The 16,551-nt window shown below is 38.6% G+C and overlaps 1 protein-coding gene across 1 annotated transcript in view; it reads right to left on the bottom strand.

The window, feature by feature from the left end:
* The window catches only part of RAB3C (RAB3C, member RAS oncogene family), a 280,487-nt gene that overhangs the window by 132,877 nt on the left and 131,059 nt on the right, over positions 1-16,551 (bottom strand). Inside the window, exon 3 of the mRNA XM_065905502.1 lies at positions 7,715-7,833. Within this exon, the coding sequence (XP_065761574.1) occupies positions 7,715-7,833 (119 nt within the window). The remainder of the gene's footprint in view (positions 1-7,714; positions 7,834-16,551) is intronic.

The raw sequence follows: 16,551 nt of genomic DNA, 5'->3' as shown, positions 1-16,551 counted from the left end.
CTTCTCTTCCTGCCCTCAATCTTTCCCAACAACAGGATCTTTTCCAGTGAGTTGGCTCTTTGCATCAGGTGGCCAAAGTACTGGAGTTTCAGCTTCAGCATCAGTCCTTCCAATGAACATTCAGGACTGATTTCCTTTAGGATTGACTGGCTGGATTTCCTTGCAGTTCAAGGAACTCTTAAGAGTCTTCTCCAACATCACAGTTTGAAAGCATCAATTCTTCGATGCTCAGCCTTCTTTATAGTCCAACTCTCACATCCATACATGACTACTAGAAAAACCATAGCTTTGACTAGATGGACCTTGCTGGCAAAGTAATGTCTCTGCTTTTTAATATGCTGTCTAGGTAGGTCATAGCTTTTCTTCCAAGGAGCAAGCATCTTTTAATTTCATGGCTGCACTCACCATCTGCAGTGATTTTGGAGCCAAAGAAAATGAAGTCTCTCACTATTTCCATTGTTTTCCCATCTATTTGTCATGAAGTGATGGGACCAGATGCCATGATCTTAGTTTTCTGAATGTTGAGTTTTAAGCCAACTGTTTCACTCTCCTCTTTCACTTTCATCAAGAGGTTCTTTATTTCTTCTTCACTTTCTGCCATAAGGGTGGTTTCATCTGTGTATCTGAGGTAATTGATATTTCTCCTGGAAATCTTGATTCCCGCTTGTGCTTCATCCAGCCTGGATTTCACATGATGTACTCTGCATTTAAGTTTTATAAGCAGATGACAATATACAACTTTGATGCACTCCTTTCCCAATTTAGAACCAGTCTGTTGTTCCATGTCTAGTTTAAACTGTTGCTTCTTGACCTGAATACAAATTTTTCAGGAGGCACATTAGGTGGTCTGGTATTCCCATCTCTTGAAGAATTTTCCACAGTTTGTTGTGACCCACACAGTCAAAGGCTTTGGTGTAGTCAATAACACAGAAGTAGATGTCTTTCTGGCATTCTCTTGTTTTTTTGATGATACAACAGATGTTGGCCATTTGATCTCTGGTTCCTCTGTCTTTTCTAAATCCAGTTTGTACATCTGGAAGTTCACAGCTCATGTACTGTTGCAGCATGGCTTGGAGAATTTTGAGCATTATTTTGCTAGCATGTGAGATGAGTGTAATTGTGAGGTAGTTTGAACATTCCTTGGCATTGCCTTTCATTGGGATTGGGATGAAAACTAACCTTTTCCAGTCCTGTGGCCACTGCTGAGTTTTCCAAATTTGCTGGCATATTGAGTACAGCACTTTCAGAGCATCATCTTTTAGGATTTGAAATAGCTTGACTGGAATTCCATCACCTCCACTAGCTTTGTTCGTAGTGATGCTTTCTAAGGCCCACGTGACTTCACATTCCAGAATGTCTGGCTCTAGGTGAGTGATCACACCATCTGGTTATCTGGGTCATGAAGATCTTTTTTGTATAGTTCTGTGTATTCTTGCCACCTCTTCTTAATATTTTCTGCTTCTGTTGGGTCCAAGCTATTTCTGTCCTTTATTGTGCCCATCTTTGCATGAAATGTTCCCTTGGTATCTCAAATTTTCTTGATGAGATCTCTAGATTCTCTAGAATCTCTAGATTCTATTGTTTTACTCTATTTCTTTGCGTTGCTCATTGAGGAAGGCTTTGTTATCTCTCCTTGCTATTCTTTGGAACTCTGCATTCAAATGGGTATATCTTTCCTTTTCCCCTTTGCCTTTAGCTTCTCTTCTTTTCAGCTATTTGTAAGGCTTCCTCAGACAACCATTTTGCCTTTTTGTATTTCTTTTTCGTGGGGATGGTCTTGATCCCTGCCTCCTGTACAATGTCACGAACCTCTGTCCATAGTTCTTCAGACACTGTCTATCAGGTCTGATCCATTGAATCTATTTGTCACTTCCATTGTATAGTCGTAAGGGATTTGATTTAGGTATACCTGAATGGTCTAGTCATTTTCCCTACTTTCTTCAACTGAAGTCTGAATTTGACAATAAGGACTTCATGATCTGAGCCACAGTCAGCTCCCAGTCTTGTTTTTGCTGACTACGTAGAGCTTCTCCATCTTTGACTGTAAAGAATATAATCAATCTGATTTCGGTATTGACCATCTGGTGATGTCCGTGTGTAGAGTCGTCTCTTGTGTTGTTGGAAAAGGGTGTTTGCTATGACCAGTGTGTTCTCTTGGCAAAACTCTGTTAGCCTTTGCCCTGCTTAATTTTGTACTCTAAGGCCAAATTTGCCTGTTACTCCAGGTATTTCTTGACTTCCTATATTTGCATTCTAGTCCCCTATAATGAAAAGGACATCTTTTTTGAGTTCTAGAAGGTCTTCCTAGAACCGTTCAACTTCAGCTTCTTCAGCATTACTGGTCGGGGCATAGACTTGGATTACTGTGATATTGAATGGTTTGCCTTCAAAACGAACAGAGATCATTCTGTAACTTTGAGGTTGTACCCAAGAGCTGCATTTTGGACTCTTTTGTTGACTGTAATGGCTATTCCATTTCTTCTAAGGGATTCATGCCCATAGTAGTAGATACAATGGTCATCTGAGTTAAATTTGCCCATTCCAGTCCATTTCACTGATTCCTAAAATGTCGATGTTCACTCCTGCCATCTCCTGTTTGACCATTTCCTATTTACCTCGATTCATGGACCTAACAGTCCAGGTTCCTATGCAATATTGTTCTTTACAGCATGCGACTTTACTTCCATCACCAGTCACATCCACAACTGGATGTGCTGTGTATGTGAACCTGGGGAGTTTGTCTTTCAGTGTCATATCTTTTTGCCTTTTCATACTGCTCATGGGGTTTTCAAGGGAACAATACTGAAATGGCTTGCCATTCCCTTCTCCAGCGGACCACGTTTTGTCAGAACTCTCCACCATGACCTGTCCATCTTGGATGGCCCTACATGGCATGGCTCATAGTTTCATTGAGTTAGACAAGGCTGTGGTACATTGTAACAGGTAAAGAGAGAAAAATCAAACTTAGAGCTCAGATTTCAATAGCAGGCAACTGGGTGTTGGTGGATTCATTAACTGGGATAGTAAATACTGGCATAGGTACTAACTACAGTCCTAAAAGACGATGCTGTGAAAGTGCTGCACTCAATATGCCAGCAAATTTGGAAAACTCAACAGTTGCCGCAGGACTGGAAAAGGCCAGTTTTTGTTGCAGTCCCAAAGAAAGCAATGCCAAAGAATGTTTAAACTACTGAACAATTGCACCTATCTCATACTCTAGCCAAGTAACACTCAAAATTCTCCAAGCAAGTCTTCAAAAGTACGTGAACCGAGAACTTCCAGATGTACAAGCTGGATTTAGAAAAGGTAAAAGAACCAGAAATGAAATTTCCAACATCCGTTGGATCACTGGAAAAGCAAGAGAATTCAGAAAAGCATCTAATTCTGCTTCACTGTGTACCCTAAAGCCCTTGTATGGAACACAACAAACTGGAAAATTCTTCAAGAGATGGGAATACCAGACCACCTTACCTGCCTCCTGAAAAATCTGTATGCAGGTCAAGAAGCAACAGTTAGAACCAGACATGGAACAATGAACTGGTTCCAAATTGGGAAAGGAGTATGTCAAGCCTGTATATTGTCACCCTGTTTCTTTAATGTAAATGAAGAGTATATAATTCGAAATGCCATGCTGGATGAAGCAGAAGCTAGAATTAAGATTGCTGGGAGTAATATCAATAATTTCGGATATGCAAATTACACACCCTTATGGCATAAAGTGAAGAGGAACTAAAGAGCCTCTTGATGAAGATGAAAGAAGAGAGTGAAAAAGCTGGGTTAAAATTTAACATTTAAAAAACCAAAATTATGGCATCCAGTCCTATCACTTCATGGCAAATAGATGAGAAAACAACAGAAACAGTGAGAGACTTTATTTTCTTTGGGCTCCAAAATTACTGAAGATGGTGACTGCAGGCATGAAATTAAAAGATGCTTGCTCCTTGGAAGAAACATTATGACAAACATAGCATAATAGAAAGCAGAGACATTTCTTTACTGGTAAAGGTCTGTCTAGTCAAAGCTATGGTTTTTCCAGTAGTCATGTATGGATGTGAGAACTGAACCATAAAGAAGGCTGAGCACCAAAGAATTGATGTTTTTGAACTGTGGTATTGGAGAAGACTCTTCAGAGTCCCTTGGATACCAAGGAGATCACACCAGTTAATCATAAAGGAAATCAACCCTGAATATTCATTAGAAGGACTGATGCTGAAGCTCCAAAATTTTGACCACCTGATGCAAAGAGCCGTTAGAAAAGACCCTGATGCTGGGAAAGATTGAAGGTAGGAGGAGAAGGGGACGACAGTGGATGAGATTCTTGTATGGCGTCGCTGACTCAATGGACATGAACGAGCAAACTCCGGTAGATAGTGAAGGACAGGGAAGCCTGGCGTACTGCAGTCCATGGGCTCACAAAGAGTCAGACACAACTGAGTGGCTGAACAACAACAACACTAACTACAACATCTGGCAGATTGACTGTCAAAGAGGAGGTGCTCAATACCCATTGAATGAATGAAAGATACCTAATAAACCAATGATCATACAATTGTGGATGACAACATGAGTAAGTAGGGCTGATTTATGGATAAACTTTGTTGAGTTTTGACAGATATGTATATCTAGGGGAGGTAGAGTAGGAGGTTATGAAAAAGAAATGCATAACAGAGGGTACCAGCAAACAAAGACCCCACAAAGGTTAGAAAATATACGCTCAGTTCCAAAAACAGTAAAAGGTTCAGTTTAGCTTTAGAATAGTGAGAGATGAGACTGTAAAAAATGTGGGCTCCATGATGCTCTGTGTCTGAAAGTCAGTCTGAGGAAGTTTTAATTAATTAAGAAGGTGATAGTAAGTCAAGGCTATTGAGTAGGGGTCTTCCATGATCTTTAGGATCACTTTCTTTTGGGAAACTTTTATAGCAGCACTGGGATAGGATGGATTGGAATGGGAAGAAATCTAAGGGGAGGAAGATCGGTTAGAAGGATATTATGAAGGAAGAAGCAAAGATCAGAAGAAGTCCTGACGGTCACGTGGTTTGTCAGGCAGGAACAGATTCAAGGGATATTCAGGAAAAAGTCAATATGCAAGCTCAGGCCCCAGATTGGGATGGACAGAAGTCAGAGTTGGATTTGAGATGGAATCTGGGTGGCAAAGCATTGTCACCTCAATGAACAGCAAAAACTGAAGCCAGGAAGGTAAGCAGTTTCAGGGGAAGACAAGTGCTTCTGAGATGCCAGAAGGAGACAGCAGGACATGGAACACCACACTTCAGAATACAGACTGGGGTCTGACCGTTAAAGTTGGGAATCACCTGATATAAGTGATGATGATGTATGTCAATGGATAAGATGGCCAAGGAAACAGAATAAGCCCAGGAAAAAAGCCAGTAGTGGATGCTTACCCTTGGCTGGGTGAGGCGGGAAGTGAAAGTTAGGAAGTAGAAAGAGGAGCAGTCAGAGAGAGACAAGATTAATCTGGGAAATGTGCTTCTAAGAGGACAGGAGACAGAGCTTCAAAGGAAAGAGTGGGTCAACAGAGCCAAATAGAGAGCTGGAGAGGAAGAAGAATTGACAGGGGAGATAGCTGGTCAGGGCTGCAGAGGGAAGGCATGGAGGAGGGCATGGGGAAGATGTCCTTTTCCATAGTGTTCCTAACACAAGAGTCAGGGGTTCTGCTGGGACAGCTCCTACACTGTTATCATGTGGTTTCATAAAACCCAGTAGATCCATCTCTTCTCAGCAGTCATTGAAACATGGGTCACAAGTATGGGTACAAATCAATTTAAGAACCCTGATACCTGAAATCTAATTCATGAACATTCCCGGGTCTTATCATGTCCTCAGAGGAAACAGTCAAAGTTCAAATGACCGTTTAATACAGCAGCGTGTGTGCCAGAGCTATGGGTGGCGCTGGGTAGCACCACGGTATAACTGAACCAACCATTCTGTTACTAATTTGAAATGCTACTTTTATTGTAGAGTAAATCCCAAATGGCTTTGTGTCTGTACCTGGACTCTCTATTTCATTTCATTTTGTACCAAACCTCCTGGTTTTGATTGGGATTGCCTTGAGTTCACGAATTTATTTGTGAAGAACTGGCATTTTTTTACAATATTCAGTCTACTAAAAAGAGGGGGATACTTAAGCCTTCTTCTATGCCGCTTAGTGAAGATAAGTACTTTTCATAGAGGTCCTAAGCTTGTCTTTTGAATTACTATTGTTAGTGGTATTAGTATTATTTTTTGTATTTTAAGTGTGTGTGTGTGTGTGTGTGTGTGTGTGTGTGTATAAATAAGAAGGATGTAGGTGCTTTCTCAGATAAGCAATATGAATTTTAAAAAGCAATCTAAAGCAAATGTAAATTTTTAATAGCATCTGAACTTCACTGAGGGCTTCCCAAGTGGCTCAGTGGTAAAGAATAGACCTGCCAATGTAGAGATGCAGAAGACATGGGTTCGATCCCTGGGTTGGAAAGATCCCCTGGAGGAGGAAATGGCAACCCACTCCAGTATTCTTGCCGTGAAAATTCCATAGACAGAGGAACCTGGTGGGCTACAGACCATGAGGTTGCAAAGAGTGGGACATAGCTGAGCAACTGAGCATGACCTTCACTGAGCTGATACACAGGTAAATAAATCATTTTGGATAATACTGTTATTAAAATAGAAAAAAAAGTCATTTATTTTACCTGTATATTGCTAGTTTTTCCTTCAATAAGACAAGCTGTGGCTATGTATGTTAAAATGTGGAGTCTGTTGAGCCCTCCCCATCCCCTGCCCTGCAAATCACGTTTATCACAGGTATTGTCACATGGTTTGATGCAACTGGCAGTAAAGAAAGGTTTCAGTTTTATCTTTTTCTTCATCCCAGTCCTTTGGAAATTTTCAGTCTGAAGAAAAACGTAAAACTATCTAACAAGTCCAGATAAGGAGTCAGGAAACTTTTACTGTAAACCGCCAGAGAGAAAATGTTTTAGGCTTGTGGGCTATGCGGTCGCTGTTGCAGCTACCTAACTCTGTGGTTGTACATGAAAGTGGCCATAGACAATAAGTAACTGAGCCTGGTTGTGTTTTAATAAAAAATTTTAAAAATTTTTATTTATTTATTTGGCCGCACCGGGTCCTACCTGTGGCATGAGATCTTCTATCTTCATCATGGAATCTTTAGTTGTGGCATGCAAACCCTTAGATGCAGCACATGGGATCTAGTTCCCTGACCAGGGACAGAACCTGGGGCCCCTGCCGTGGGAGTGTAGACTCCTAGCCACTGCACCACCAGGGAAGCCCTTCTAACAAAACTTTATTCATGAAACAAGTGGTGACCCAGTTGTGGTGCATAGGCCAGATCTGGCCTATGGCTCATGGTTTCCAGATCCCTAGTTTAGACCAGTATACTTCCAAATTTTTCATCATCTGTGCTTCGAAAAATTGAAAGCAATGTACTTGTCCCCATGGAACTAAAGACGACAGGATGCAAAGTGCTGGAGTGAACAAAACAGAGCAAATTCACCAAAATGATTTTTTTATCAATACTCCCATAATGAGTCTGAGCATAGCTAGCCCTTATCGGCTTTCTGAAACACAACTGGGATCACAGTACATAAAAAGTATACATATTATATTGTGGTGTGGTCACTGCTTTGAGGAGAGAGAAAGAGCTGAATGAAAACAGAAAATCATCATTATTAGTAGTGGAACATTTGCTGTTACTTACCAGTCCTGTACTGCATTGAAGGATTCTTCATTTGTGATGTCATACATTAAAATAAAACCCATGGCCCCGCGATAATAGGCTGTGGTGATAGTCCTGTATCTTTCCTGGCCTGCTGTGTCCTACAAAATAAAAATAACACCCTCTCAAAAACTGAAGCAATACGTCTTTTGGGGAGTGATTAATTATTCCCCAAATAGCCATACAGAGAGTTTACATTGTACTTGCAGTGTCTAGCTGTATATGTTTTTCAGTCTTGTTTTTCCTAATCATTTTCATAGGGCAGCTCTGCAATATTATAAGAAAATCTTTTTGGGGGGTAAAAGGCTAGCTCAGAGTACCTTCTACATTTGTTCATTCCCATTAAGCAGCACCTAACTATAGAAAAGAAGATAGTTCATACATATCAAAATCTGTGGCTTTTTGTGTAGTTTAAAACCAGGGGAGTACATTAACTCCATCATTATGTATTTACTGTCTATCTGCCATGTACAAGCCTCTGTGGAGGGAAAAAAGACATTTATGAAAAAGTGTGTACATTTAAAAACTTGCAGTGTAGTTTCAGTTTATTCAACAGTAAAAATTGAGAATAAAAATAACTGCTTTGTATGAGTGTTAGAGTTGAACATAGGAGGAGTGCCCAGTTGCCCATTAGCGAACCAGGGGGACATGCACAGACCACTGAACCTCTATGAACTTGAGCCCCCTAAAGTCTAGCATGCTTATTAGGGTGACATGATATAATGTATTGGAAGTGCTTCATAGAGCCTGACACTCAAAAGTGGCCAATACACAGCAAGAACTGGCTGTTACTCCTGAAATTTGGGGAGGTTAAATCTAACACAGAATGGCACATGGCAGCTTACAAATGCAGGTGTTCAGAACCTGCAAAAGAGTCACATGCAGCAGGAAAAACTGAGAGTTAGAGGCATCCCTGAAATGACCTGTATATGACATGGACACTGCACAGTGTAGCTGAAGAAATTATTATTCAGCTAAGTCTTGCCCTTTGTCTTCTTAGGATCTGGGGTATCACTTATAACCCAGTGCTCCTTGGTTTCCCTCTTCGCCACTTTCCCAGGAGATTGGGCTCTGATTTCTCCATCCTAGTATTCTCGGTGCTTAGGATTTTGGACAGAGATGTTACCTTCTTTCTGACTTCAGTCTGGGTCCTCTTTCCTCCCTTCTCTCAGAGATACCTCCTTTGTAAACAAAATGGATCCCATTTCCAAGCCCTGAAGGGAAAGCTAATGTGTTAGATGATATAAGAAGAGGTTCCTTTCACATCAAAGTGAAATGTACATCTCCTGGGTCTCAAACATATTCTCACTGGACATGCCATTCCTTGCCGGCAGCCCCCTCCCACTCAGATGCATACACGACACCTCAAACTAACAGCAGGAAATTCAAGACTGCTCACAATTTTCTCCTAATTTGAGTGATTTATTCTATTTGGCCCCTGAAAACTCAGAGAAGGGTGACTAAAGAGGCCAAGGAAATCAGCAAATGATTTCAGGAGAATGTGGGGGTGTGAAATAAAGCTTGAAAATTAGCAAAGAGTATGACTGTGCATGAAGTCAGAAACAATTATACTCTAACTTGTGGAGTACGGATAAGATTGGCCTGATTTGAGGTATTTATTAGGTAATGTTATTGAAATAAGTTTCCAAAGGTAAGATGAAAAAGATTATGGTACTCAAAATAGCGAAAATGAAGCAAAACAAGCAAGGAAGATCTTTCAGAACATACCACTAATTGGCAGAAAACAAAAAGAAAGTCTAGATCTCACCACATGAAAATCTGACCATTTTTTGAATATAGGAAAAAACTCATAAAAATAAAATTGAAATGATGTGAATCAGATAATATTTTATTATTTTACTGCACTTTGCTTAGCATTTTATAAATATGAATGTATAGATGCTAGCAATAACCTTGGATATCAAAAACTGCATGTAATTGGGACAAATATGCAAATTTATCAGACAGGAAGAATTCAATCTTCAGCTTATTTGGATATTCTTGGATATTCATTGGATCTAATTCCATTAACAGTATATCCAGTTGTTAAATAAAGAGGAAAGTTATCGAGAATGAAATGAAATGGTGTTTAAAAAGCAAGATTCATATCAATGTATGATAAAACCCACTACAATATTGTAAAGTAATTAGCCTCCAACTAATAAAAATAAAATAAAAAAAAGCAAGGTATAATCAGAGATTGTATAATATATTTTAGCTCTCTGGGGCACACAACCCCTTACAACTAGTCATCCTATTTTAAAACTTGGGCACTTTTTCTCAGGTTCATAATTTTTCAGAATACATTATCTATAAAATTACCTTTTTTTCCCCTACTATGAAGTAACTTTAAAAAGCTTTCTTTATTTCTTGGTAAAATTGACTAAGTAGCCTTCTTATAGGTTGGGGACACCTGTCTGCTGCTTTTTCTAGACAATAGACAGCTTTCCCCTAATTTCTCATAGGAGAAAACAGCCAATATGCCCGAGCCACTGTTAAAAGGTGACCCAGACCCTTCCTGTCAAGCATGTCTTCAACACAGACACTGAACAATGTTGTGTTGAAAAACTGTGACATTATCTCTTTCTTCTTGACCTCCTTCAGTGATGGCTTCCCTTTCCATAAGGTGTTAATTTTATTTTGACAGTAAAGAAACTAGGTCTAGTGTTATAAAACACATCAGCTTCACACTGTGAGTGTATTTCATCTTCAAGGGAGCAGAAATCAAGGTTGTGTTATATTATGATTGAGATGTTACAGGAAACCACAGGGTCACACAGCCATTATGTATCAAAATTTAAAAATAGAGAGAGGGGGACAAAAACAGCTTTCAAGAAAACAAAACAAAACAAAACAAAAAACCCACAAAAAACCAGAAGCTTTCAGACAGCAGTTAAGTCACAGCAAGGGACAGGATCTTCCACAGGATTCTGACTTGAACCCAGAAATACAATCTAATTTGAGGTAGTTGTCACCTAAAAGCTCTCAAGGAGAATAAGAAATTGCACCAAGTAAAGGACATGTAGTAAGAAACACAAAAAGGAAATTTTCTTTCCAGATGCAAAGAAAATAAAGAGTAAAACTAAGCTAATAAACAGACACTAAATTGGCTCTGCATTGATTTTGAGCATTGAAAACAATTTTAGAATTCCAAACTCATTAGCACTTTCTGTCCCACTATATTAGGAAGAAAAAGGAGTCAGAAAAAAAACACCTCATTACATCTGACATTTACTAATAATGATAGAAGGTTATGCTAGAAAGAAAATAACATTTATAATGTCAAGTGCCACTAATGTAATTAAATGTGAGAATCTTGAAAGGTAGCTAAAATGGTACCTCTTCTCAATCTGCTCAGGAAAATGGCTCTAAACCCTGATTTTACCTTGTTCCTCTTCCCAGTTGATTCTAATAACTGGAGGCACCTGCTGGTTTTCTACAACTGTAGGCTTCTGGTGATTGAAAAATCACAACTGGAAATCTTTTGCATAAAAAAATGAGGGATAAGAATACGATTGGAAAATCAAAACTTTCTTCCAAGAGAGTTAGCTTTCATTTTTCTCTCTTATAAGGAAAAATAAAATCATTTTAGCCGGCTTAAATATTTTGATTTCTCAATCATGCTGTTAGGAATTTTTGGCTTTAATGACAAGTTTGAGTAGCAAATACTTGAATACCTGTCAAGAAAAGAGCTCTAAAATGGAAAACATTAGCAGTTTGATCAGTAGTAGCTAGGAACACTTTCAGTTTTGAATTTTGGCATTTTTGTCTGTTTTTGCCTTATGTTTTCTTTCTCTGATGAAACATTTTATTTTTTTAACTGCACGTAGTGTATTCTCAATCACTTTTGAAGTCACACAGAGATAATGTGCAGTTTTAGACTGAGGAAATAGCTTTCATTTGTAAGATTTGGAATATATTGTAATTCGTTTTCTTGTTTTGGTGGTTATTTCTCTCTGTATTGAATTAAACAGAAAATGGAAGTAACCATTAGTAAAGAAACATAACTCAAATAATATCACTACCATCATTTTATTGAGTGTCTAGACAAAGAAAAATGGATTGAAGGACAGACACATAGTTAAGTAGGTCATTTTATAAGTGGAGAAATCAAATCAGAACACATTGGTGTTAACCAAAGGAAATAATATGTAATAATCCAAAGAGGAAATCAATAGCAATGTACAGTAGGATGAGAACATTGAAACATAAGACATAAAGCACATTTTATCTAGTGAACTTCCAAATAGATATAAATATGTGAAATAAAATAAACAGTCATTTAGAATTCAAGCAAGTAGTGATACTTTAACTTGGACCTTGCTATCTTTTTTACCTGCAGGAATTATTTTGAATTATCAAAGGAAGATTAAATTATGCTCAATATAATTTAATAATTATTGGTTGATTGATTGAATAAACAATAAGGGAATACCTATTCCAGTTACAAACTATGGTAATACTTACTAAATTTATCTATTCTACACATATTTTTATATATTTAACAATTCTACACTTTAAAAGCACTTCATTAATCAGGATATCCTATTCCTTACATGTCTATAAAATACTAGACATATATCATTTCTAAAATCCCAGACAGCATGGCAGTTTAAAATTGTAATTGAGACCATCTCCAATTCACAGTCTCAGTTATGGGTTGTATTGTGTTCCTCCCAGAAGATATGTGAATTCCTACCCCTAGAACCTGTGAATGGGATCTTGTTTAGAAGTAGGGTCTTGGCAGATGTAATCCAGTTAGGAAGAGTTCATAGTGGATAATGGTGGATTCTAATCCTGTGGCTGGTGAAAGGAAAACACAGACAGAGAAGGCCATTTGAAGCCAGTAGCAGGGACGGGCGTGATGTAACAACAAACCAAGAAACATCAAAGATTGCTAGGAAGCAGCAGAAGCTAGGAGACAGGCATGAAATGAATTCTCCCTCTGGAGCCTGCGAGCGCGCACAGCTCTGTGACACCTTAATTTAGGACTTCTAGCCTCCAGAACTGTGAGACAATAAATTCCTGTTGTTTTAAGCCACCCAGTTTGTGGTACTTCATTATGGCAGCCATAGGAAACTAATGCAGTCACTGACCCCAGTTTGCAATCTGCATGATCAGGGCAAAAGCAATATAAATTTCACAGCTATCCACATACCCCTTTACTACTTTACAGGAGAGAAAATACAGAAGGTTAACCGTGGTCTATTGGAGAACCCTGAAGTAGTCTCAGGAAGATGTCATGCCAAAATGCATAATTATATTCCACTTATGAAAATTAATTCTACTCAAAAAAGCTGAGTTGATACGTCTTATTGCTTTAAAAAAGTAGATCTTACTATATGTGAATACATACATATATTGTTAGGAGAAGGACAGAGCACACAATTCCTTGAAGTGATACATATTATATACTGCTTCATGCTGGAATTTCATCCCTACATGATTGAAGTGCTGCTACAAAAAAACCTAAAGTCATAACATACTGAGACACGACCTTCCAAAACAACAAAAACAACAAAATGTTGATTATCATATATTACTTCTTTTATGTGCTATTACTTCCCTCCCAGTTGTATTTATTTTTTTCATTTCCATAAATAGGCAGGCATAAAGCAGCACGGAACACACTCTGATGAAAATAGTAAGCAAAACAGAGAGCTTAAATATTTTATGCTCTCTTGCTGCACGTTTATTTTTGGAATAAGAACTTTCTTCCTTACCGCAGGTAATCTTCCATTAAGGTGAAATTTACAAACCATTTTTCCCTACTGATCTTTTATAAACAGTCACTATGAATTCATTTTCACACACTTAGTTATACAAGCATCTGTAAATCAAGCCCACATTTTAGAAGAGGGTTCTAATAAACTGGCTTCTAAATAATTCTTTGATCAATTTAGAGGTTCTTCCTACCTATTGTCCTTTATCCATCCTCGTCACACCAGCCAATTTTATTGATCCGATTTTCTTGGCATGATGTTTAACTTTGAAACACTCAATCCTTCATTTTACAATGGCATCCACTTTCAAGTAAAACCTAATAAAACAAGCCTGAGGCACAAGGATAAAACTTGACCTATTATTTCTTGGCAGTGTTGCCATGGCAATCCATCTTTTCTGGAAGAGTGGAACAGTTGTATATAGCTCTTTTATAGGGGGCCTTAGACTCTATTGTCGGTGAGACCAAAACACATCTACCAATTGTGTGTTTCTGCTCACGAAAAGTTGGAGACACTTTTCAGAAAACACCATTTCAATGCTCAGATGAACTCTTTTCAAGACCTTTATAAAATTTATAATCAAAACCATGTAAAGACATCTTCATTCATTTTAAGAGCTTGTTATCTAAGGATGAGTAACACAAAGGCAGAGAAAGGCGCCATTTTTGCTTTCTTTCTAATTAATCTTTCTGACAGTCTTCTTCCCAGTAGGATTTTGATTATGTTCAACTTTGTCAAAACCTAGGGCATAAACATTTAAATGCAGGCAGCTCAGAGCTTGTCATCAAAATCAGTGATTGTCTTTCTTCACAGAATGCAATTCAAATGCCTGCCATCAGATCAAGTGCTCTATATTTTAAAGGATAATAGGCTTTTGAGTGGGATTCTTAGTGTTGCCCTAAAATTGGGAACTAAAGGTGTGTGTGTGTGTATACACATATGTGTGTGTGTGTGTATATGTGTGTATATATATATATATAAAATTATGACTGATTTGAGTTGTATGGCAGAAACTAATGCAACACTGTAAAGCAATTTTCCTCCAATTAAAAAATTAATTAAAAAACTAAAATTAATTAAATTAAGGAAAAAAAAACCTCCAACCATATTCTTTAGAAAGGGATGGAGGTTTCACTCGCACATGTGCCAGTTGGATAGATGGATGATGTCTGCTCAGACAATGGAATTGCTGACCTTAGGTATCTGAGACCTGAAGAGAGAGGCAGGGTAGAGGAGGGGAGGCAGTAGAGAAGCCTGACTTCCCGCAGGTTAGCATGGCTAGGTTATGTGAGTTCCCCATGGATCAGTAAACACCACAGGCAGCTGCTCTCGAGACATCTTGCCATGAACCCACCTCTGAGAAGGCTGTCTCCTGGATGAGGCGCGGGAGGCGATGAGGGTTACTACCAGAGGCAGGAGGGGCTGAATGAAGGTTAAAAGGGAAAGAAGGTGTGAACCAACCTTCCTTGTCAGAGCACTGAGCAAGGACAGCCCTGAAAGGCCCCCTGAACCTCCCACATGAGGGAACCAGTGTTCAGGTATGTGCCACGTGGGGTTACATGGGCTTAGCTGGAGAAGCCAAGAGGGGACTATAGCTCACAACTAGTTCTGGGAGATCATCTGCCTTCGCTGGTCTCTGCAGAGTAACAACTAGAAAAAAGGGAGAACAGAGGAGGTGAAAGAGTGTCTCAAATCTCTCTTCCTATTACACTACCAATCTCTGGGAATATAGCCAGATTTGAGGGAAGAATGTGAGTGTTAAATTGGATATGACAAGAGGATTTTAAACTAGGATCAAAAATGCCGAGGTTTTAAAATAGACTAGTGATTTTCAGAATAGATTTAGGGTCACAGCAAAATTGAACAGAAGGCACCGAGATTTCCCATGCACCCTCTGGCCACACCTGCACAGCCTGCTCTCCCATTATCCACAGCCCCATCCTCACCAGAGCCCATGTGCTATAGCTGATGATGCTACACCTGCACCGACATATCGTCACCACTCACAGCCCACGGTTTACACTGGGGTTCGCTCTCGGTGGTGTACATTCCATGGTTTGGACCATCTTACGATGACATTTATCCACCATTATAGAAACACACGGAGTAATTCCACTGCCCTAAAAATCTTGTCTGTGCCCTGCCTGACCTTTTTTTTTTTTAAGGAGAAAGACTAGAAATGGGATCTGTTCAAATTGTAGTTTGGGGATAGGCACAGAACATTGGACAGAGTATCACTGAAAACAGGGTTTAGATTAAAAAAAAATACCAGTGCATGGTATTTAATACCAGTAGGTTCAGACTCTTCACCAAACTACCTACCAATGAAATATAACAATAATAACAACATAAAGAATACGGACTTAAGAAAAGTTTTACACATTTCAAAGCACGTTCCCAAATATCATTCCAATTAATTATTTTCTCAGAGGAGACTATTTTATAGATGATGGAACTGAGAAATAAAGAGGTTAGGCATAGGTTCTATGTTTTTTTCTATCAATCAAACAAAAATGCGGCCTTCACATTGTTTTATTGCCCACCAAATTGTAAATGTTTGTTCAAGAATCTTGATCAGATAATTATGAGACATTATAAAACATGTAGGAGGTCATTATGGCTCATAATTTTACTTATCAATAAGTAATTATCAATACTTACAATAAGTAATACCAATTTTACTTATCTGAACTTTCAGGGAGAGCTAGTTTTTTGAATAAAAGTCAGTCTTATGTTGAATTGTTTAGGAATGAAGTATAATGATGTCTGCACCTAACTATGAAATACATTAATGAAAATAAGATGGATAAATGAATGGATAGAGGGAGATGGATCGACATGTGATAAAGTAAAATGGTAGAATCTAGGTTAATTGTACAATGTAAGTGATGAACATGTGTTTACCATAAAATTCTTTCAACTCCTCCCCTGCCAAAAGAGGTCAGGCACTGGTTCCAAATCAAAGCAGTAGAAAATGACATGTTACACGAAAGTCCAGCTCTTTTCACACAAATTTAGTCCTCTTTCTGGATATCAGGCTGAAGATTGAAGAATGTACATTATATTTTTTCACTCTAGGTCTATGTTTGATATTAT

Source organism: Muntiacus reevesi, chromosome 14 (genome assembly GCF_963930625.1).
Source record: "Muntiacus reevesi chromosome 14, mMunRee1.1, whole genome shotgun sequence".
Lineage (NCBI taxonomy): Eukaryota > Metazoa > Chordata > Mammalia > Artiodactyla > Cervidae > Muntiacus > Muntiacus reevesi.
This window is presented reverse-complemented; position numbering and strand designations above follow the sequence as displayed.